At 38.2% G+C, this 23726-nt stretch overlaps 1 protein-coding gene and 1 pseudogene across 2 annotated transcripts in view; both read left to right on the top strand.

Moving 5' to 3' along the window:
• Positions 1-23726, top strand: part of LOC110196025 (protein C-mannosyl-transferase DPY19L1-like) — a 153114-nt gene that overhangs the window by 110130 nt on the left and 19258 nt on the right. For both annotated transcript variants that reach the window (XM_020969095.2, XM_020969096.2), the window contains exons 16-17: positions 195-244; positions 9839-9884. In XM_020969095.2, coding sequence (XP_020824754.1) covers positions 195-244; positions 9839-9884 — 96 coding nt within the window. The remainder of the gene's footprint in view (positions 1-194; positions 245-9838; positions 9885-23726) is intronic.
• Positions 19064-19956, top strand: LOC110196026 (large ribosomal subunit protein eL15 pseudogene; annotated as a pseudogene).

Here is a 23726-nt window from a genome sequence, read left to right as displayed (position 1 = left end):
TAGGTTATTGTAGAAATCAAATGATATCATCTGTGTGGAAGTACTTTTGAAAAAATAAGTGCAATTAGTCACATTTATAAGCGACTCTTTTTTTTTTCCTTTTTCTTCTTTTGCTTTTGGACTTAAGATTTTTAATTTAGAAAATGGTGTTAAGTACTGCTTAAGAAGGTCTTAATCTTGGGTTCTGTTCATAGGTGATACCTGACATTTTTTACATGTTGTCTGCAGGGGAAACTTGTATCAGGTAATTAAAAATATGTGTATATAGTTTAACATTTGTGCCTCTTCCCAACTAATATAAATAGTTTATGATAGATGTTTGAATTATAATGACTCTTTAAAATTAACCCTAATAATTAGAGAGGAGGCCTGTGCCAAACTTGAAAGCAGTCTCTGAGAAAATTGATCCTAGTCTTTGTTTTGCTTTCTCATATGTTTTTGTGTTGGTATTTCCTGTGTGTTTATATTTTATAGTTTTGAGTTTGAATTGACCCTGAACTGTGTAATGAGTGTTCATAAAAACTAATAAGGATACTTATATTCTAGCACCAACAAGTATCTCAGATGTCTTTTTTTTTAAAAGAAACTTTAAAATTTAAATGGTTGTTTAAAAAATGCCTCATTGCTTTATTGAAGGCCTCTTTTGATAATGTCTCAATACTTTCTCAATCTTAATTTTTCTTGAGTATTAAGAAATTTGAAGTGCCTATAACCTGAATCCTGCTGTGCTAGGTGTTGGACTTCATTCTTTACCTTAAGGAGATTTGAATCTGATAGGAAAAGTACCACATGTATACAAATAATCGTATTGCTAGGTCAGGGGATTTGGAGAGGTCATTTTAAAAAGTCAGTACAAGGAAGGTAACATATCTTCTTCCTAAGGATGTCAGAGGAGGTTGGACCTGTGCTGGGTCTGGAATGAAAGTCAAAGACAAAATGAAGTGCTTCCTGTGTTATGCTTTGTGTAGGATGGCTAGAGACTTATTTAAATCTTTCTGGAATACATTTTTTTAAAATAACCTTTGTTATTAGGTTTTTCTTTGTTTCATAATAGCATTTCATTTAAATTTCTACTTTCAGACTTTATTAAATTCTTTTAAAATTTGGTCTGAATTAAACACATATATGTATAGTATTTTCCAAGATTATTTTCTGCATTTTAGTGGTAAATTTTAAAAGACATCTGAATCTAAAAGGAAGAATCTGAAAGGAAGAATGTCTTAGTAGAAGCCTGGCACCAATACTGACTAAATGTGTGATACTGGGCAAATTCTTTGACTTCTCTGGGTGCTTTTAAAATAAGATTGTTGGACTAACCTGTCCTTTAAGATTGCTTTTTAGCTTTAAATCTGTGACCCTATGATGCAATTCAGTATGTTGTGATTAGCATTTAAAATTCAGAGTTGAAAAAGATTTGTTCCTCCAAATCTGAGCCAACTATAGGTCAATGCCATTCTAATCTCTAGTGGGAGAAATTATAGAATGGCTTAACTGATTTTATTCATTTGTTCATATAGCAGTTATGGGTCAGGGCTGTTAAGATATATTGGCTTGGAGACCTGTGAATATGATCCAGAGGGTTTCAGACTGAAAATGGAGTGGAGAAAGAACAACAGGGTACAACATGTGGAGAAAAATAATCCACTGGGTAGTTCAGGGTCTGGAATTCATAGCCTGGGTGGATCAGTGAAGGAACTAGAAAGGACTACCCCTGAGGACTCAGGGACATAAAGGCTATCTTTAGATAGGTGAAGAGCTGTCATTTGGAAGTGTGATTACACTGGATTGGTTCTGGAGAACAGAACTGGGCAGATTAAAGTGCTTCTTGGAGAAAGGCTGGTGGAGGAAAACCTTCCTCAGAATTAAAGCCATTCAAGTGGTATTCATGTCTCATTGGAGGTGTCTTTCTAAGCAAAGACTGCATGAGCACGTGTCAGATGTGTAGAGGTTAGACCACATGGTCCCAGAAAATCGTTCTCGCTTTGTGAAGGCATAAATTGATGCCATGCTTCACAGATTCACCTAGGTCATGAAGCAAGAGAGCAGTCCCTTAGAGTCTGGCTGCGTTACCAGAATCTTGTGAAACTATAAATAACAAATGTTTAAATCTATGAGATTTATAAAATGTGGGCCAGATCTCATCAGGGGAAATTTTGGATGGATAAATAGAAAGATTTACACTTTAAAGAGCTGACTGCACACACATAGGAAAAGTTGGGTATTCAACCCCAGTTCAGGTCAACGAAGGTGAAGTGCTTTAGTCTGTGCCAGAAATTAAGCTGGCCTCTGAGGATACAAAGACAAAAAACCAGTCTTTACCCTCTTTCAGAAGTTCAGGTTGGGGGCAGCTAGGTGGCACAGTAGATAGAGCTTTGGTCTTGGAGTCAGGAGGACCTGAGTTCAACTGCAGACTCAGACACATGATACTCACTAGCTGTGTGACCCTGGGCAAGTCACTTAACCCCTATTGCCTTGCCAAAACAAAAACAAACACACAAAAAACAAAGTAAAAAAAAGAAGTTCAGGTTGCTTGTTCACTATGTTAGTGGATTGTAGGCAGCCAAAAGGAAAAGTCTTAGGCCACATTAATTGAATGAGAGTGTCTATAATAAAGGAAGTGATGGTCCCATGGTGCTTTCCTTTTGTTGAACCACATCTGGATTATTGTGTTCAGCTCTGTATGACACGTTTTAGCTAATGACGAATTGTAGAGAAACCGGAGAGGGAGCAACCCGAATGAAGAGGAAACTAGAGACCCCACCATACAAGAATCGGTTGAAAGAACTGGGTATATTCAGCGTAGAGAAGATTTAGGGCAGGGGGAGTGATTATTATTTTCTTTAAGCATTTCAGAGCTTGTCACATGGAAGAGTTTTCTTCTTGTTGGCTCTGGAATACTGAACTATCACAACTTTTAGAAATTGGAGAGGTGACATCTTTCTCATTTGGATGCCCCGAGGGGGCCAGGAGTCTCTAGTACTCCACTGGAGATGCTTCAGGGGCCTCTGAATAACATAAAACCCTGACCTGGGGTGATCTGTAGAGGTGAGAGAGGACAGGAACCTGCTGGACATAAGCACAGACACACCAGGAGAGGTGAAATATAAAAGGAGCTGAGGAAAACAAGGCCAGAACCAAACAGGGCTAACCATGATCCAAGAATTGATGAGGAAGCACAAAGTCTGCAAATCAGAAACTTAGGCTACAGATATGAGTAAACAGAAGACAGCAGACACTATGAAGAATTATTGTGTGTCAAAGGACAACCAAGAAATAAACCCAGAGGAAGAGAGTGACTTCATAAGAACTGTAAGCAGAGAATCAGAGTTAAAAAAGGACTTGTCCAGAAAGTCCACAAAAGTACCTGGAAGAAATGGAGACATAAAAATGAAATTGTCAGTGAAGCAAGAGTTCTGGAGGTAAGAATTGGAAATAGAATAAATATTGTAGAAAGAAGGTGCAAAACTTTGAGCAAATAGCAGACTCTGAAAATTAGAATGAAGCAAACAACTCAACAAGAGGAAATATAACAATCAGGCAATAAACATTTATCAAATACCTACCACTAAAATCATAAGGCTTAAAAATAGAAGAAAACAAGAAGGTCTCTACTATCAAAAACAACTGACCTGGAAAACAAGGCAAGGAGAGATGAGTTAAGAATCATTAGACTCCCGGAAAGCTGTGAAATGATAGCAGCCAACCAACCCTGGATACCGTATTTCAAGAAACTGTAAATAGAAAATGTTGACATCAATTAGAAACAAAGGGCAGATTGAAACAGAAAGAATCCCCATGTCACCTCCTAAGATACCTCAAATGAAAACTCCCAGCAATGTTACAGAGCTACCAGGTCAAAGAAAAAATATATGAAAGAACTGTAGTCAGGATTACACTAGAACTGGCAGGGATTAGAAAAGGGACCTTTAATGGAAGAGAGGACTTTGAAGTGACAAGTGTTCCTTCCAATTTCTTATGTCTTCGTGTTTCACAGAGTGAGTTAAAGTAAGATAGAGGGCTTAGAGGTGGTTTTAGTCTTAAGGGAGAAAGAAAAAAAAGAAAGTAAAAACTAATCCACTAGGGAAAGAAATGAGGAAGGAAGGGTAGAACTTATCAGTTCAGTTTAATTAACATTGATTTAGCACCTTCTTTGTGCTAGTGCTATGCTAAGTACTAGGGATACAAATAAGAAAAAGAAAGACCCCTGCCCTCTAGAAGCTTAAAATTTCATGGAGGAGTAAGGCAGCATATAAAAGGAAACTGAAAGGTAGCGGGGAACAAGGGAAATAAATTTTTGAGAATTTACTCATTTTCAAAATTATGTACATAAAGAGTATGAATACATGGAGGAAGGGGTGTGAAGAACAGGGATCACATTATCCTCATTCTTATCTTCATTGGATAGAGGAGGATTGAATATGTGACAGTTTTGGTGTTTAAATTCAATAAAATCTGGAAATAGGCAAGGGGGTGTGGCCTAAGAGGGCAGGCAGAATTAGGGAGGGAATCACCAGAACAACTTTAGTTCTGATGGATGGATCTTAAAGGGGGATTTAACCAGAAAGAAAGAAGAGGGTCTTGGTGAGGCCAAGAGAGGAAGGTCAGGGGTCTAGAAGGAGATCACATCCAAATTATAGGTGACTAATGTCGCTCTCATTCCTTTTCTTTTACCATCTTTTTTATAAAGAGGAGAGAAGGGAATAAAAAAAAAAGAATATAAAATATAGAATAGTCATAATATGAAGATAAATGCCATGAAGTCAGCATTAAAAGAGAAAAAGATAGCAGAATAGATTAAAAAGTGGACACCAACAATATATAGTTTACAAGAAGCACACTTAAATATTCATACACAGTTAAAGTGAGGAGCTGAAGCAGACCTTATTATGCTTGAGACCAGTTCAAAAAGGCAAACAGTCATGATTTCAGATAGGGCAATAGTAATTAAAAGAGATAAAGGAATTAAATTATACTTAAAGGCATAATTAAATAATATAAATATTCTATATGCACTAAATGGCATAGCCTGTAATTATTTTGAAGAAATTTAATCAAATTATAGGGAGAGATGGAAAATAAAACTATAATGGTTGGGAGGCCTCATTGTGTCCTCTTTCAGACCTGGACAAATAAAATGAAAAGATAAGTAAAGGATATGATTAGAATTTTAGGAAAGTTAGGTGTGGTAGATGACTGGTGATTACTAAATGGGAATAGGAGCATACACATTTCTTAGCTGTGGAGGAACTATAGGAGATTACAGGAGTGAGATTAAATGGAAAGTTAATGTATATTAAGTTACATAAGTTGAAAAGCTTTCACATAAGAAAAATCAGTGTAGTTAAAATTATAAGAAATAGTTAACTGGGAAAACTGCTTGCCTTAAGTTTCTCTAATAAACATCTTTTTTTTTTTTTTGGTGAGGCAATTGGGGTTAAGTGACTTGGCCAGAGTCACACAGCTAGTGAGTGTTACATATCTGAGACCGGATTTGAACTCAGGTTCTCCTGACTCCAGGGCTGGTGCTCCATCTACTGCGCCATCTAGCTGCCCCCTCTAATAAACATCTTATCCAAAATATATCAGGAGGTGACATCATAAGCAAATTAGAAGAGCACGGAAAAAATTAGCTGTCAGGTTTATGGATAGGGGAAGAGCTCATGACCAAACGAGAGAGAGGTTCGCAAAAGGTGAAATGGGCAATTTAAGCCACATAAAATTCAGAAAGTTTTTTCACAGACAAAACTAATGCAGATAAAATGAGAAGAGAAGCAGGAAATTTGGAGGGAGGGGAATCTTTGTAGCAGTTTTCTCTGATAAAAGTCTCATAAGATATATAGGGAACTGAGTCAAATTTGTAAGAATAAGAGCCATTGCCAACTTATCAAAGGATAAGAAATAGGCAGTTTTCAGAGGAATGAATCCAAGCTATCAATGATGAGTTGAAAAAATGAATGTATTGCATTAATTCCAGAAACAGCTTGACCAGGATGAATCAAACAATCTACCCACAGTTCTGGTAAACTTCTCTGAATCAGGTTCTATCTAGACTAGGATGAAGCTTGATCCTTTGAATGAGTCCCAGTGCAGGTAGAGGAGACCAAAGCAAAACTCAGCTAAACACAGGGTGACAGCAATCAGGCCCAACATAGAGGAACAGGACTCGAGCCTAGCAATGGCAGCATTTGAACCAGGGCTCAGCCCAGCAAAATGCTCCCCTCAGATGGCCCAGCACAGGACAGTTCTCAGGTTTCTGATGTGGTGGGTAGCTTATCTCAGCTTTGGCATAGGAAGACTTTGCTCAGCCTTGTACCAGAGGTCAGTGACTGTACCTTTGGCAGCCTTTGGTTCTAGCAAAGGGGAGGCTTTTCTAGGTCCAGTAACTGGGAAACAGAAGAATGGGCAACAGAGACTGTGGGCAACATCACAGACCTCAGTGGGCCATGGGTGGCATGGTCAGCATCATATGTCTCAGCAGTAACAGGCAGTAGAAGTGGGCCCTAGCAGCAGCCTTTTGCTTACTGTTAATTTGGACCTGATGGGGCTGTGTTTTATTGTTGCCAGTATGGTTTGTGTCCTTCTCAGGAAGGACATAGAATACTGGGCATGGTTTTGGGAGGTGGCTTACTTTCTGCTGATGGGGAAGATAAAAATGTTTACCAATTCCTTGTGAAACAAGCAGGGAGGCAATCAGAGGCCTACAAAGGGTCGAAGATTTAAAATTCATTTCCCCTGCCCATGGGGCTCCCAGGGAGGAGAGAGGGACCTAGCTGGTAGGTTGGGGAATATAATTGTACATGATGATTTTCAGGGTCAACCTTGGCACTGGAGAGGCTAAATGACTTCTTAGCTAACTTACTACAGATAACCTTGGGCCACGATAAGGAACAGTGACTATGACAGGTTGTCATCACCTTTGCCAGAGCCCTAATATTCCTAGTGTTGTACCCATTTATATTTAGCATTTTATAGCAGGAGATCCACTGTGAATTACAAAAATTTATCATTACCCACCCCATGTACCAAATCAAGGACTCAGTTTTCTTCAAGAGTCAAAGGGACACCTTGGATTTCTGGTCTTCACTCTGCCTTATTTTGTCCCTCCTTCAGGGGACTGTTAATAATTATAGCAATTAAAAAAAAATAGCTAGCATTTATATACTACTTTAAGATTTGCAAAATGCATTATGCATGTTATTTCATTTGATCTTTACAACAACACTGTGAGTTAGGTGCTATTGTTATCTCCATTTTACAGGTGAGAAAACTGAGATTGAAAGAGTGATTTGCCCAGGGTCACACAGATAGTAGGTGTCTGAAGCAGGTTTTGAACTTAGTTCTTCCTACTTCCAGGTCTAGCACTCTATCCATTGTACCCACCTCATTGCTTCTACATTTTTTTTCCATGTTTCAGTTTTATTTTTTATTTTCTACCCTCAAGGTTGCTTATTTTGTGCGTTTCCTGTCCCTGACATTAGGACCGTCAGTTACTGCCCCAAAGGCACTTAAATGTATAAGGTTCTCCAGACCTTTGGGTCTTGTCTCCAAGGGGTGTGATGTAGTAGGAGCAATATCTATCATGTAGGCTAGGTGTTAAAAAGGTGTTCTTGAAACTTAATTGGTTCAGGGGATTAAGTATCAGATATTTGACCTAGCTTCTGACTGGCCCACATACAAAAGCCAGCTTATAAAGAGACACCAGTTACTCTCCCTTAGCATTGATTGTTGCACCCACATGGCCGACATTCAACTGAGTTAATATTATTTCCTTCCTAAATATTTTATTCATTCTTTGGCTAAATAAACTTCCTCTTCTTGACTGACAGTTATGCTGTGAGTATCTCATTTCATCACAATTCTGAGTCTAATGACCATGCCAGCTTAAATCAGGCCTGGCCTGTCAGAGGTGATTGGAACAGAGGTTCTAAACAAGACATACATTTTTGGACCTGGGAAATGTGTGCATTTCTTTTGCTTGACTATGCTTCCTTGTTATGAAGGAGAGGTTTTAGAACTTTATTTGAAGGGATTTGGGGGAAGGGGTCGTTACAGGGATGCCTAAAACAAGAGAACAAGGAGCATCAACAAAGCACTGTTTCAGTGAGCAGAAGAAAATAAAAGTCCATTTCAAGGGAGTTACAGATGGGGCAGACTTGGGACTGACACCTGGAGCTTACAGTACACTTTGAAAAAGCAAGTATGGGATAGAGACTTGTGGTTTCACACAAACCATCGCTAGGTGTTATCCACACAGAGACTTGACAGCTTCTTGTCAGGCATGTTGTAGAAGCGATTACCATGTGAACCCTGAGCTCCTGTCTCATCTCAAGATTCTCTTTCTTTGATGCACTCAACAACCACTAAGTGCCTAGTTTGCACAAAATGCAGTACTAGGCACGTAGAAGGTGCAAAGAGTATACAGACTAGAAGGGAGGTCCTGACCTATTTACCAGATGATCAAGTAGTGTCATTTTGAGGGTGCAGGAATTCCTTCTTCCAAAACAGTCAAGAACTGAATTGAGAAGTAGTAAGTGGAGGAGGGGCGAGACTTGTTCTGTTTAGCTCTAGAAAGCAAAACCAGGGTGATGAGGAGAAGGTGCAAAATGTAAATTCAGGCTTAATGTCAGGAAAAAGCTGCCTAAGAATTAGAGCTGTCCCAGAGTGAAACAGGCTGCCTCAGGCAGTGGTAGCTGACCCCTCCATGGAGGAGTCTTTGAGGCCAAATGACTACATGTTTTATGTTCTACCGGAGATTCCTCTATTGGAGTTGTACTAAATGGCCTAGAGCTGCCTTATAGTTTTAAAATTCTGTGATTGTGAGAGTTGTCTGAGACTCTTGAGATGTTTGGGGACTTGTCCATGGTCCAGTATCAGAGGCAGAATTTTAATCCTGATCTTCTGAACCCCCAGGTCTAGCACTTTATTATCTTTGTTGCATTGTCTGTCATTTGACATGTCTCTAAGGGGACTATATGTACTTAACTTTTATTTCAAGACCACAGGTGCTATGTAGATTTGAACCCCAGAGGGGTTCAAATCCTGAGTCTGTTAACTTACCTGTTAGGGTATAATTAGGCAGTTCACTTAATGTCATTAGGCTGTATAGTTATTCATTTCTAAAAAGAAGAGGTTGAACTAGTTAGAATCTGAAGTCTCTTCTAACTCTAAATAGATGATCTTACTGTCCTAAGAAAAATCATTTCCAGAAAGAGCATCTGGGGAGGTTTTCTGGACAATTGATGTGGAACTTATGTTTTTTATTTGTCTGGTTAAAAGATTTTGAAACAGTATAATTCTCCATAGAGAACATATGTGATCATTTCATTAACAACTATTTCTAGATATTATTCCTTTTAATTGATCTTCATATTAAGTTTATTGATTACTTATATTAAACTATAAGTAGTGTATAAGTAATACATTGAAGATAGGCTTTCAGAAGCCTAATATATGTATTACTTGTTTTAAGGAGAGTCAACTTAAGTCCCAAGAAATATTTATCAATATAAAGAAGGGCCCACAGGGGCATTTTCATCTTCCTTAAGCCTAGCTTAACTGGGCCAGAGGTACTGTCTGACTTGTAGTTTCTAAATATTGAAGTACCTCTAACTGTAGTCCAAGCATGTTTCATAGACTTCTTTTGAAAATTCTTTCTATTCATTGTAGTCTTCCAGAAACAAGTAAATACTTCTCTGCTTAACATGCCTTGATTAAATAAATTTAAAGTTACTGTAATGATTAATTTTGTGACCTATTTATTAGAGCTTTTTTGGCTGTGCTTGTTTGCTGAGGGGTACTTTAAAAATTGAATCAATAGAATGTATTCTTTTAATTCCAGAAAACAGCTTGACCGGAATGAGTCAAAGAATCCACCGACGGCTCTGGTAGGTTTCTCTGCATTAGGTTCTGTCCAGGCTAGGATGAAGCTTGAAGATAGACCTGGGAACGGGGAGGAGATAATGAGCTGTCCTTTAAATGATGCCATTTACTTTCTATCATTAGCTGTGCTTGACTCTATCTTTCCAATAGGGGTGATGTATTTGCATGGATCTCTTTAGACTCTTTTACCTGATTCTTGACCGTTTTTGAGTGGTAGGTTAAGAGGAAAAGTGCAATCAGTGACCATGGAATGGAATGAGATAAACTGGCTTATTGTGGCTTGGCTTCATGATATTTTAGCACTTGGAATAAGCAGCCTAGAACCAGGGCATGGCAACTGTGACAGTAAGGATTGATGACATTCTTTTTCACACGATAATAAGTGCAATTTTCTCCTATCTATCAATTGAGAAAAATTTATAGAGCACCTACTGTTTGTTATTCTACAATACATTATATTAGCCACTTCAGGGATATAAAAATTAACGTAGCACACCATTTCCTACAAATTCCCGATCTTTTTGGGAAAGCAAAACATACACAATTGAAACAATTAGAAAACAGTACTATGTAAAAATTTACATTTTGTAAATGTAGTTTAAATCATACATATACGTACATATAAATATTTATACATACGTGTAAATACGCATTTACAATTTACATGTGTATATACTTGTGTGCTACCCAATCGTGATAGGTAATAAGTGTAACAGAAGTTCAGAGAAGGGAAATAAGTGTGATTGGAGGGTAATATCACAAGACGTTGAACTTATATATTACTAAAAAAGAGAGTCATCATTTGTTTAGGGACGTGAGTAGTTTTTCACTGAATGGTAATAGGTGATGCCTTACAGAACTTGCAGCTGCATGTTGTGGGGACATGTGGTCACTTTAAATGTAAATCTTCTGAGCTACAGTCTAAAATTCATCCCCATAAAAGTTCTACCCCATTCTCGCATCGTGGTGGAGCTAAAATATCTTTTTGATTGAGAGATCCCATTGCTTGTCCAATCTGTCATTCAAGAAGACTTTATTAAGTGCCTGTGGTACTGGTAGACTCTGTACCAAATACTGGGGAAACAAATGCAAAGCTAAAAGGGGTGCTGATTTTGCCTGTTACCTCCAGGTATCAAGGTCAAAGGAAAAAAATCTCATCTCTAAGAAATACTTATAGTAACACTTTTAAGTAACAAAGAAATGGAAACAAAGTAGATGCCTATTTAAATACTTCGTGGTAAGTGTTGCTGTGCAGTGAGAAATGACAAAGATGAAGAATTCAGAAAAATATGGGAGATGTGTATGAAGTACCGCAGAGGGCAGTATGCAGGAGAATGAGACACAGTGAGCAGCAACAGTGTAAATGAAATCATGTGAGCAGTAAAATAAACCTAAACATGAATCTTAATGGCCAAGCAGAATTCTGGGAGAAAGTTGAGGAAATGTACCTTCCTCCTTTTATTGCTGGCTTGAAGGACTATGAGTGTGAGATACTGCGTATCATGTCAGATGCGAGGTGTGGGAGTGGAGAAAGATATTCATAAACAAAATTTATGTAGAAACAAAAGCATATATGAGAAAGAGAATCATGTCCTGTAAACCCTATATCCTTTTTAACAGGGTAACCAAACTGTCAAGTAAATCAGAGAAATGTTATAGATGTAATTTACCTAGATTTTAGCGAAGCATTTGACAAAGTGTGTCATCCTGTTTTTGCGGACAAGCTGGAGAGATGCGAGCTAAATGATAATAAAATTTAGACGGATTTGAAACTGGTAGAGTGTCTGGGCTCAAAGAATAGTCATTAATGGTTCTGTGTCATTGACGTTAGAAAGATATCTCTACTATTGAAATATTCCCTGCTCCCCTGCGCTTTCTAACATTTTTATCAATAACTTGGATAAAGGTAAAGATGGCATTCTTATCAAAATTGCAGAGATACAGTAGATGCCTTTGCAGGTGTAGAAAATTTGATTCAGTTTAACAAAATGAGATGTAATATTGTGGTGAGTATTGCTGTGCTTGGTTTCATACTTGGTTTTAATAAATACGCTTTAAGGACTATACTCCCCAAGAACAAGACATGAAGGAGAGGCATGCTTAGATGGTTGTCTGTCTGAGGAAGGTCTAGGAGTGTTCATGGATTGCAGGCTCAATACAGATTAGCAGTGTAATGTAGGAGCCGAAAAATATCACGCGGTTTTGGGCCGTGTTAAGAAAGGCAGACCTTCCAGGAGTAGAGGTGATAGTGCTGCTGTACCCTGCTGTGGGCAGGTCACATGAGGGCTTCAGTTTACACATCTCAAATACACACGCTGCACAGCTTGTGGGCCTCATCTCCCTGGCTCTGCATCTCCAGTTTACTGCAGCCACGCACAGGGGTGATCACACCCTTGGTGTCATCATTACTTAACACACTACTGTCATTAGTCTTGTACACACCCGTCTGATCAGAGTCTCTCATTCTTGTCTTTCTTTTTGTGCTTCACTCCTCCTAAATTTGTCCTTGCTCACAGCCTCCAGTTCCTTCACTCTTCTCTCCTTTCCCAGACCATTCATTATCCTGTTCTGGGCTCACTTCCCCTCCTTCAAGATCTAGGCCAGATTTAACCAGCTCAACTTTACACTGTCCTGTCCCTGGAGTCCCTTGTACCTTTATCCATTCATTCCTCTAGAACTTTGCTGACAGCTTCACTTTCTATTCCTACATGCAGTCTGCTGAATAGGAATGAAGAAGACACACGGCTGTGCTAATTGGGTCCATTCTAAAGCTATCTTTTGTAATTTAGACTTAGCCCTCACTGCTACATGCCAGTTCATTTACCCTTTATGAATGGACTTTCTCACTTCTGTCATTATTTGATCCAAAGCTTCTCTCTTTCTTAGAGCTACCTAACCTACCCCCTCTACCTGGCTCTAAACAGAGACCTTCACTCCAAAATTGAGGTCATCCATTGTGAATGCCTTCTTATCTTCAATCCTATATTCTAAATCACCACCACATCACTCCCTACTGCTTTGCTGTGGTCTCTGAAGAAGTGGCCTTTTTTCCTAAATTCCATCACCTCTTCTCCTTGTATCCTCAATCCTTTCACTTTCCTATTTCCTCTGGGTTCTTGTCCCTTCTCATCCTTTCTCTCCTTATCTGTTTGTGTCTTCCTTACTGCTTACAAACATGCCTGTATCTCCTCCATTCTTAAAAACACAACAGTACAGAGCAAAAGAAACAAAGAACCTTCTACTTCACAGAGCTCAGATGACAGAGTAAGAAGTTAGTTTCTTTTACCCTCCCTCATTGACCTCTGAAAGCCCAGAAAATATCGACTTAGGAAAAACCCTGAGCCAGCAAAAAGATAAGGCACAGCAGTCTTCTACCCCAGGAATCTTGGGGATTAATGGGAAAGGCCCTGGGGGGGGGGAAGGGGAGCAGTACAGGACTGGAGGTGTCCCAGCAAGCCCCATCTCAGCATACGAGGGGGGAAGCTCCTGAGACCCAGGTTGGTGGAGCAGGCAGGTACCAACACCAGGACCTTCCTCCCCCCCCCCCACCCCCCTGCCCCGAGACTCAATACAGGCAGAGGAACGAGTAGACACACCAGCTCACAAAACCACCGCAGACAATGGCATTCTCCAGCAGTGAAATCACTGTGCCTCAACACAGCTCTAGGACGCACAACTCCAGAAGGCGGAGCTCCAGGCTGACAGACCTCCATCAGCAACGAAACATCCTTGTACAAGGCCCAGGCAAGCAGGAGCCAAACATTCAAGTGTAAGGCCCTGATGAGCAGGAAAAAAAACTTGGGTAAAAAAAATAGGCAAACACTGTGAACAAAAAGCAGAAATGGAAAATGACCATAGATTCTGATTTTGGGGAAACGGAAGATTAAGGCACAAATTCAGAAGCATTGTCAATATACCCACATCCGAAACCTCAAAGGGGAGTGTAAACTGATCCAAAGCTCAAAAAGCCTTCTTAAAAGAGCTCAAGAAGGATTTTAAAAGTCAAATAAGAGAGATAGAAGAAAAATTGGGAAAAGAAATGAGAGGTATGCAAGAGAGAGTCCATAGCTTGGAAAAGGAAGGACAAAAATTAACTAGGAAAAAAGTCCTTAATAAGTAGAATTGGCCAAACAGAAAAGGAGGCACAAAAAGTCACTGAAGACAACTCCTTAAAAAGTAAAATGGACCAAATGGAAAAAGAGGTACAAAATCTAATGGAAGAGAACAACTCATTAAAAATTAGAATGGGGCAAGTGGAAGCTAGTGACTATATGAGAGAGCAAGAATCAGTAAAACAAATAAAAACATGAAAAAAATAGAAGAAAACGTAAAATACCTCATTGGTAAAACAGCTGACCTGGAAAATAGATCCAGGAGAGACAATTTAAAAATTATTGGTTGACCTGAAAACCAGGATGAAAAAAAGAGCCTGGACAACATCCTTTAGGAAATTATCAAAGAAAACTTCCTTGAGGTCCTAGAACCAGAGGAGGGTGGTAAATTAGTCAGCCAAAGAATCCACCCATCACTTCCTGAAAGCGACCCCAAATTGAAAGCACCAAGGAATATTGTAGCCAAATTTCAGAATTGCCAGATCAAAGAGAAAATATTGTGAGTAGCCAGAAAGAAACAATTTAAATATCATGAAACCACTGTCGTGATTATGCAGGATATTGCAGCTTCTACATTAAAAGATTGGAGGGCAAGGAATACAATTTTCTGTAAGGCAAAGGAGCTTGTATTGCAACCAAGGATCAACTACCCAGTGAAACTGAGCATAATCTTTCAGAGGAAGAGATGGATGTTCATTGAAATAGGGGACTTCCAAATCTTCCTGATGAAAAGACCAGAGCTCAACAGGAAATTTGATCTTCAAATACAAGACTCAAAAGAGGCATAAATAAGTAAACAGGAAAGAAAAAAAAATAGGGGCAAACTGTTTACATCCCTACAAGGGAAGATGACACTTTTAACTCTTGAGAATTGTAATGTTATTATGGCATTTAAAAGAGAGTATACTTAGAAGGCGTGAGTTTAAATTGACTTTGATGTGATGGTAAAAAAATATCCAAGTGGTAAAAAGGGATTGTACTGAGAGATGAGGAAAGGAGGAGGCAGACAAGAATAAATTACATCATATAAAAAGGCACAAAAACCAAGTACAGTAGAGGGAAAGAAGGGAGGGAAGATGAGCCTTGTTTGAACCTTACTCTCATCAGACTTGGTTCAAGGAGGGAATAACAATCAGGTATAGAAAACTAATTTACCCAATAGGAAGTAGGAGGGGAAAGGGAAAAGAAAAGGGAGGGGGTGAATAGAAGGGAGGGAAGAAGTAGAAAGGGTAAAGAGCAAGAAAAGGGAAGGAGCTAATAGAAGGGAGGACAGACTGAGGGAGGTGGTGGTCAAAAGCATACTGCTGAGGAGGGAAAGAGAAAAAAGCATAAACGGGGTGAGGGGCATAGGATGGAGAGGAAGACACAGTAATCATAACTGTGAATGTGAGTGGGATGAACTGTCTATAAAACAGAAACAGATAGCAGAGTGGATTAAGAACCATAATCCCACAATATGTTGTTTACAAGAAACACATTTGGTGGGGCAGCTAGGTAGTGCAGTGGATAGAGCACCGGCCCTGAATTCAGGAGTACCCGAGGTCAAATCTGGCCTCAGACACATAACACTAGCTGTGTGACCCTGGGCAAGTCACTTAACCCCATTGCCTAGCAAAACAAAACAAAACAAAAAAAGAAACACATTTGAAGCCAAAGGGGCACACACAGAATAAAGGTGAAAGGCTGGAGCAGAATATATTATGCTTCAGCTGAAGTTAAAAAAAAAAAGCAGCGGTAGCGATCCTGATCTCAGACAAAGCAAAAGCAAAAATAGATCTATTTAAAAGAAGTAAGGAAGGAAACTGCATCATAGTAAAAGGTACCATAAATAGTGAAGTAATATCATTACTAAACACATATACACTGAGTGGTATAGGAGCCAGATTCTTAAAGGATGAGTTAAGGGAGATACAGGAAGAAATAGACAGCAGAGCTATACTAGTGGGGGACCTCAACCTTTTCCTCTCAGAACTAGATAAATCTAACCACAAAATAAACAAGAAAGAAGTTAAGGAGATCAGTAGAATCTTGTAAAAGTTAAATATGGTTGACCTCTGGAAAAAACTGAACGGGGACAGAAAGGAATACATCCTTTTCTTGGTACGTGGTACCTATACAAAATGTACTAGGGCATAAAAGCCTCACAGTCCAATGCAGAAAGGCAGAAATATTAAATGTATCTTTTTCAGATCACGATGCAATAAAAATTACACATAATAAAGGACCGCGGAAAGATAGACTAAAAATTAATTGGAAGGTAATCCTAAAGAATGAGTGGGTCAAACAACAAATCATAGAAACAATCAACTTCATCCAAGAAAATGACAATAATGAGTCAACATACCAAAACTTATGGGATGCAGCAAAAGTGGTCCTTAGGAGAAATTTTATGTCTTTAAATGCTTACATGAATAAAATAGAGAAAGAAGACATCAATAAATTAGGCATGCAACTAAAAAAGCTAGGAAAAGAACAAATTGAAAATCCCCAATTAAATACCAAATTAGAAATTCTGAAAACCAAAGGAGAAATTATTTTTTTTAATTTTTTTTTTTTTAGGCAGTTGGGGTTAAGTGACTTGCCCAGAGTCACACAGCTAGAAAGTGTCAGGTGTTTGGTCTGAGGCTGGATTTGAACTCAGGTGTATATAGAGAATCAAATAAGGGGTAGGTAGGTGGTGTACTACATAGAGCTCTGTCCTTGGAGTCAGGAGGACCTTGGAGTCAAATCCGGCCTCAGACACTTGACATTTACTAGCTATGTGACCCCGGGCAAGTCATTTAACCTTGATTGCCTCACACAAAAAAAGAGAGAATCAAATAAAAAATTACTTGAAATAATAAATTTAGTAGAGTTGCAGGATATAAAATAAACTCTCACAAATCATTGGCATTTTTATGTATTACTAACAAAGCCCAGCAGCAAGAGATAAAGAAATTCAATTTAAAATTAGTATAGACATAAAATATTTGGGAGTCTGCCTGCCAAAACGAAACCAGGAACTAGATGAACATAATCACAAAACACTTTTCACACGAATAAAATCATCTAAATAATTGGAAAAGTATCAGTTGCTCATTGGTAGGCTGAGGTGAGGTAATACAATGAAAATAAATGACAATTCTACCTAAATTAATTTACTTATTCAGTGCCATACCAGTCAAACCATCAGAAATGATAGAGCTAGAAAAAACAATAACAAAATTCATCTGGAAGAACAAAAGGTCCAGAATATCAAGGGAACTAATGAAAAGAAATGCAAGGGAAAGTGACCTAGCCGTACCAGATGTAAAACTGCATTATAAAGCAGCAATTATCAAAACTACTTGGTACTGGCTGAGAAATAGAGTGGTGGATCAGTGGAGTAGGTTAGGTATGCAAGGCACAACAGTGAATGACTATATTAATTTAGTATTTGATAAATCCAAGGACTCCAGCTTTGGGATAAGAAATCACTATTTAGCAAAAACTGCTGGGAAAACTGGAAAAATATATGGCAGAAACTGGACATGGACCAACATCTTACACCCTGTATTAAAATAAAATCAAAGTGGATACACAATTTAGATACAAAGACTGATACTATAAGCAAACTAGGAAGAACAAGGAATAGTTTCCCTAGCAGATCTATGGAGAAGAGAAGAATTTATGACCAAATAAGAGATAGAGAACATTATGAAATACAAAATGGATGATTTTGATTACATTAAATTAAAAAGTTTTTGTACAAATAAAGCCAGTGCATCCAAGATTAGGAGGGAAGCAGAAAACTAGGAAAGAATTTTTACAACCAATATCTCTGAAAAAGGCCTCATTTCTAAAATATATAGAAAACTGAGTCAGATTTATAAAAATACAAGTATTTCCCCAATTGACAAATGGTCAAAGGATAAGAATAGGCATTTTTCAGAGGAAGAAACTAAAGGTATCTATAGCCATATGAAAAAATGGTCTAAATCACTATTGATTAGAGAAATGCAAATCAAAACTATTCTGAGGTACCACATCACAACTATCAAGATTGGCTAGCATGACAAAACAGGACAGTGATAAATGTTGGAGAAGATGTGAGAGAATTGGAACGCTAATGCATTGATGGAGTCATGGAATGATCCAACCATTTTGGAGAGCAGTTTGGAGCTATGCCCAAAGAACTATGAAATCGTGCATGCCCCTTCACCCAGCAATACCTCTTCTAGGTCTGTATCCCGAAGAGATCATAAAAACAAGAAAAGGACCCACATGTACAGAAATATTCATAGCAGCTCTTTTTGTGGTGGCAAAAAATTGGGAATTGAGGGAATGTCCATCAGTTGGGGAATGGCTGAACAAGTTGTGGTATATGAATGTAATGGAATATTGTGCTATAAGAAATGATGGCAGGCAGACTTCAGAAAAACCTGGAAAGATTTACTTGAACTGATGCAAAGTGAAATGAGCAGAACAAGGAGAACATTGTACATAGTAACAGCCACATTGTGGGATGACTGACTGATAAACTTGTCTCTTCACAGCAATACAAGAATCTAAGACAATTCTAAAAGACTCACAATGGAAATTGCTATCCATATTCAGAGAAAGAGCTATGGATTCTGAATGCAGATGGAAGCATACTATTTGCTCTCCTTTTTCTTTGTTGTTTTATTGCTTCATTCTTGTGGTTCCTCCCATTAGTTCTAATTGTTCTTTACATCATGACTAATGGGAAAAGATGTTTAACATGAATGTATATGTAGAACTTATATCAGATTACATACTGTCTTAGGGTGGAGAGGATGTGGGATGGAGGTAAAATTTAAAGCTCAAAATCTTCTGGGAGTGAATATTGGAAACTAAAAATAAACTAATTAAAAAAAGAAAAAAAATTGAATGGGGCATAAATGTACTTCTTAAGAGAAAAGCACCAGGACCAAACAAGATTATCATGTAAGAGTGTTGCTTGTGACATCTTACAGAGGAGAATGTATGGAGATCATAGGTAGCATCACATGAAACAGTGAGAAGAACAGGCTTAAAGAAATTCTAGTTTTGTGGTCGGCGGCAGCCATCAGGCAAGCTAAGCGTGAGCCAGGATGGGGGCCTACAAATACATCTAGGAGCTGTGGAGGAAGAAGCAGTCGGATGTCATCTAGCTCCTCCTGCCCGTGTGCTGCTGGCAGTACCACCAGCTATTCGTCCTGCATCGAGCCCTGTGGCCCACCAGACCCGACAAAGCTTGCAGACTGGGGTACAAGGCCAAACAAGGTTATGTCATCTACTGTATTCACGTTCACCATGGTGGATGAAAGCATTCAATTCCCAAGAGTGCAACCTATGGTAAACCTGTGCCTCATGGTGTCAATCAGCTGAAGTTTGCCAGGAGCCTTCAGTCTGTAGCAGAAGGACATGCTGGCTGTGACTGTGGGGGCCTAAGAGTCTTAAATTCCTGCTGGATGGGTGAAGATTCAGCCTACAAATTCTTTGAGGTTATTCTTACGGACCCGTTCTGTAAAGCTGTCAGGCGAAACCCCAACACTCAATGGAACACCCAGCTGGCCGAAAGAGCCAGGGTCTTGGAAAGGAAAGGATCACAAATGTGACCATACTGTTGGAACGTCTTGCTGTGCTGCTTGGAGAAGGCACAATACTTTCCAACAACATCAATACCGCTAATTGGTACAGATTAATTTGTAAACTTCAGTGTTTAAGAAACAACATTTATAATGGGGAGAAAAAATCTAGTGAGAAATTTGACTAAGGAATACTGAGGTCACTTAAGAATGAAGTGGGAAAGCCGACAAACAGATGAAAAATGGAGGTGACCAGTGAAGGAGCTACCATGTGTGGACTCTGATCTCAGAGTCCTTCTTGTGTGACATGTTGAAGAGGAAGCAAGGGTAGAAACAGCTGCACAAGACCAAGTATGCCCAGAGTGGGAGTCTGCAGGAAGTGACGTAGCTTTGAGCTCCTTAAGAGAGGAGAAGATACCAATGGCATGGAAAAAGGTTGGGATCTTATAATTTTGTAGAGGGAACCAAGAAAATGAAAAAACCCAAACACTTGAATTTATCAAACTTTCCTTAAAATTGTAAGTAATATTACCTATTTTAAAAAGTAATCATGCTTTATTTTAACATTCATTTTTAAAAATTTTGAGTTCCCATTTTCCTCCCTACAGTCCATCTCCTACCCATTGGGAAGGCAAATAATAGGATATCAATTATGTGTGATAAGTTATACAAAACAGAGAGTAATGTCTACCAAAAACCAAATATTATCTGTAATAGAGATGAACCAGAAGTCGTTTCAGTAAGATCAGGGGTGAAGCAAGGTTGTCCATTATGACTTATTATTTTGTATTATATTAGAATGCTAGCTGTAGCAAAAAGACAAAAAAAAAAAAGAAACTCAAAGAATATACATAGGTAATAAGGAAACAAAGTTGTTGCTTTTGCAGATGATGACTTGTTAGAAAACCCTAATCAGCTAAAAATGGAAATAAATAATTTCAAGGAAAGTTGCAGTAAACACACATAGTTTCTATATATTGCTGACAGTCTAGTAGGAAGAGATATGAAGATAATTGTTTCTAGTTATTTTTTATTTGAAATGACTGGATAGTATAAGATACTTGGGAGCCTACTTGTCAAGAAACACAGAGGAACTATGTGAACATAGTTACAAAATACACCACAGAAATACAGATCTAAGCAATTGGAGAGATAGTAATTGTTCATGGCTAGGCTGATCATAAAATGACAATACTACCTAAAGTAATATACTTATTCAGTACTATACCATTCAGACTACCAAAGAATTGCTTTATAGAGCTCAAAAAAATGTTGATAAAATTCATCTAGAGGAATAAAAGATAAAGAACATAAAGGGAATAAGTAGGAAAAAAAATTGCAGGGAAGGGAGCCTTGCAGTACCAGATTTCAAACTATACTACAAAATTGTTATAATCAAAACAGTTTGGTACTCAGCAGGAAATAAAGGTAGCTTAATAGGTCAGTGTGAAGAGTGCTGTGCCTAACATCAGGAAGATCTGAGTTCAATTATGGCCTCAGACTAGCTGTATAGGCAAGTCACTTCTGTTTGCCTTAATCCGCTGGAGAAGGAAATGTCAAAAACACTCAGGTATCTTTGCCAAGAAGACTCCATGGACCCTGTTGTCTGTGAGATCATGAGGAGTAAGACATGACTGAACAAGAACAAGAACAAATAAAGAGACTGGGTACGTGAAATACAGAAGCAAATAAGAAGCCTAGTGTTTGAGAAACCCCAAAAGGCCAATTACTGGGGCAAGAATTCTTCAACAAAACCTTTTTGGGGAAATTGTAAGGTAGTCTGGGAAAAAGTATGTATAAAGCAATGTCTCACCTGTATAACAAGATAAACTCCAAATGGGTACATGATTTAGACATAAAGAATGACATTGTATGGATTGTAGAAGATACCATGACCCAGTAAAATAAGTTCACTGGAGATGAAGTGGATAACTTTTGGTAATGTAAAATTGAAAGAAGTTTTTGTATGAACAGAACCAAGGCAGCTAAGATTAGAAGAAAAGTGGGAAATTAGGGGGAAAATATCTGTAGCAGGATTATCTAAGGTTTCCTTCCTAAGATATACAGGGAAATATCAAATTTATAAGAAAAAGATCCATTCCCTGATAAGTATTCAAAAGAAATGAATTAAGCACTTTGCAGAAGAAATCCAAGCTGTCAGTAAACATATGGAAAAAAATGCTTTATGTTGCCTATAATTGAAGAAAATCAAAACTAAACTATCTGTCCCCCTTCAGATTGACAAAGTTGATTTGAGAAAGGAAAATGACATGTTAAAGGGGCTGTGGGAAAACAAACCAGTATACTGTTGGTAGAGCTATGAACTAGTCACATTGTGGAAAGCAATTTCTAACTATGCTACCAAAGCTATTAAAGTCTGCACATCCTTTGGCCCAGCAGTACCACCACTAGCTTTCCACTTCGCCCAAAAAAGGAAAAGGACCCACATTTTCAAAAATATTTAAAGCAGCTCTTTTTGTGGTGGCAAAGAATTGGAAACCAAGGAGATGCCCATCATTTGGGGAATGGCTTAACAAGTTATGGTATAGAAATATAATGGAATACTGTTGTACTAGAAGAGATGGTGAAGGGAATGGTTTCATTTAAACCTGGTAAGACTTCTTTAAACTGATACAAAGTGAGGTGAGCAGAACCAGGAGAACAATTTATACAGTTACAACAATATTGTAAAGATAACTTTGAAATAGTTAGGAACTCCAGTGAACACAGTGATGAATTACCATTCCAAAGCACCCATGGTGAAACATGGTATCCCACCTAGTGCAAAACAAAGCATATATTTCTATTTATCTTGCCTTTTGTTTTTTTCTTTGGATATGGTAAATAAGGGGAATTCATTTTGTATGGCTCTACATATTCGTAACAAGCTTTCTTCTTGTTTTCTCGGTGGGGAAGGAGACAATTCTGAACTGAAGATAAAGTTTATCTGTCATGATAAAATTCCTGATGAAGCCATAGTGGTTTTTTATGATCTCCTTTTTTCATTCGATTTTATTTTGTTTCCCATTTTACTAGGCTGATAAATTAATGGAATGCTCTGATTATAGTTTATCTGTAAAAGATTTGGCTATTTCTCATACTATTCTTGTGGAGAATATTGCAAATGTGATACAGAAGATGAATAGAGCAAGGTGGGCTAAATGGCCTGACCTGAAGAGTAGTCATTAATGACTTACTATTTGAAGGAGGTCACCTGTGAAATTCTCCAGGAATCTGTGCTTCTATCTGTGATACGGCATGCCTGCGAAATTTACACATGATATAAAAGTGAGAGAGAAGGGATATGTGACCAGCTTGGTGGCTCAGTGGCTTGAATACTGTACCTGGAGTTAGGATGACCTGAGTTTAAATCAAATCTCGTATACTTAATAGCTGTGTGATGCAGGCAAATCACCTAGCCTCTCTGTACCTCACTTTTCTCACTTGTGAAAGGAGGATAGTTTTAGCACCTACCTCACAGAGTTATTGTGAGAACAAAAAATTAGATATTTGGAAAGATATTTACAAACCTTAAAGTGCTATATAAATGCTAAGTATTATTTCAATTGTTATTATGTAACTAAAGATTCCAGAAAATCTTAATAAGTTAGAACATTGGGCGTTAATAAGATTAAATTGTAATAAATTGTAATAAATATAAGGTTTTACTTTTGAATTCAGAAAAATCATCTTTACCAGTACAAGATAATAAAGAGATTATCACAAAAAGACTTTTTTTTTTTTGTGGACTGCAAACCCCTTATGAGTCTATAGTGTGATAGGCTAGCAGAGAAAACTAATGTGATTTAAGTCTGTATTCATGGAGTTAACTAATAAGCACTTATTAAATGCTTGCTTTGTGCCAGGCACTGTACTAAGACTTGGGGATACAAAGAAAGGCAAAAATATAGAAACAATCACTGTCCTCAGGGAGCTTATATACTAGTGGTAAGAGCAACATGCAAATAAATGGGTTTGTACAAGATACAGAGTAGATGGAAGGTAGAGGGGAAGCTGCAAGTGGCTAGGGGGACTGAGAAGATCTCCTTCAAAATGTGGCATTTGAGGTAATTCTTGAAGCCAAGGATCGTGAGAGGAGGTGAACAGGAATAATATTCCAAGCATGGAAGACAGCCTGTGCAAAGGAACAGAGATAGGAGATGATGTAATGTTGAAGGGAGAGCAA

Source organism: Phascolarctos cinereus, unplaced genomic scaffold, assembly GCF_003287225.1.
Source record: "Phascolarctos cinereus isolate Bilbo 61053 unplaced genomic scaffold, phaCin_HiC Scaffold_4;HRSCAF=312, whole genome shotgun sequence".
In the NCBI taxonomy this organism is placed as follows: Eukaryota; Metazoa; Chordata; class Mammalia; order Diprotodontia; family Phascolarctidae; genus Phascolarctos; species Phascolarctos cinereus.
Note: the sequence above shows the minus strand (reverse complement) of the source record. Positions and strands in the feature narration are given on the sequence as shown.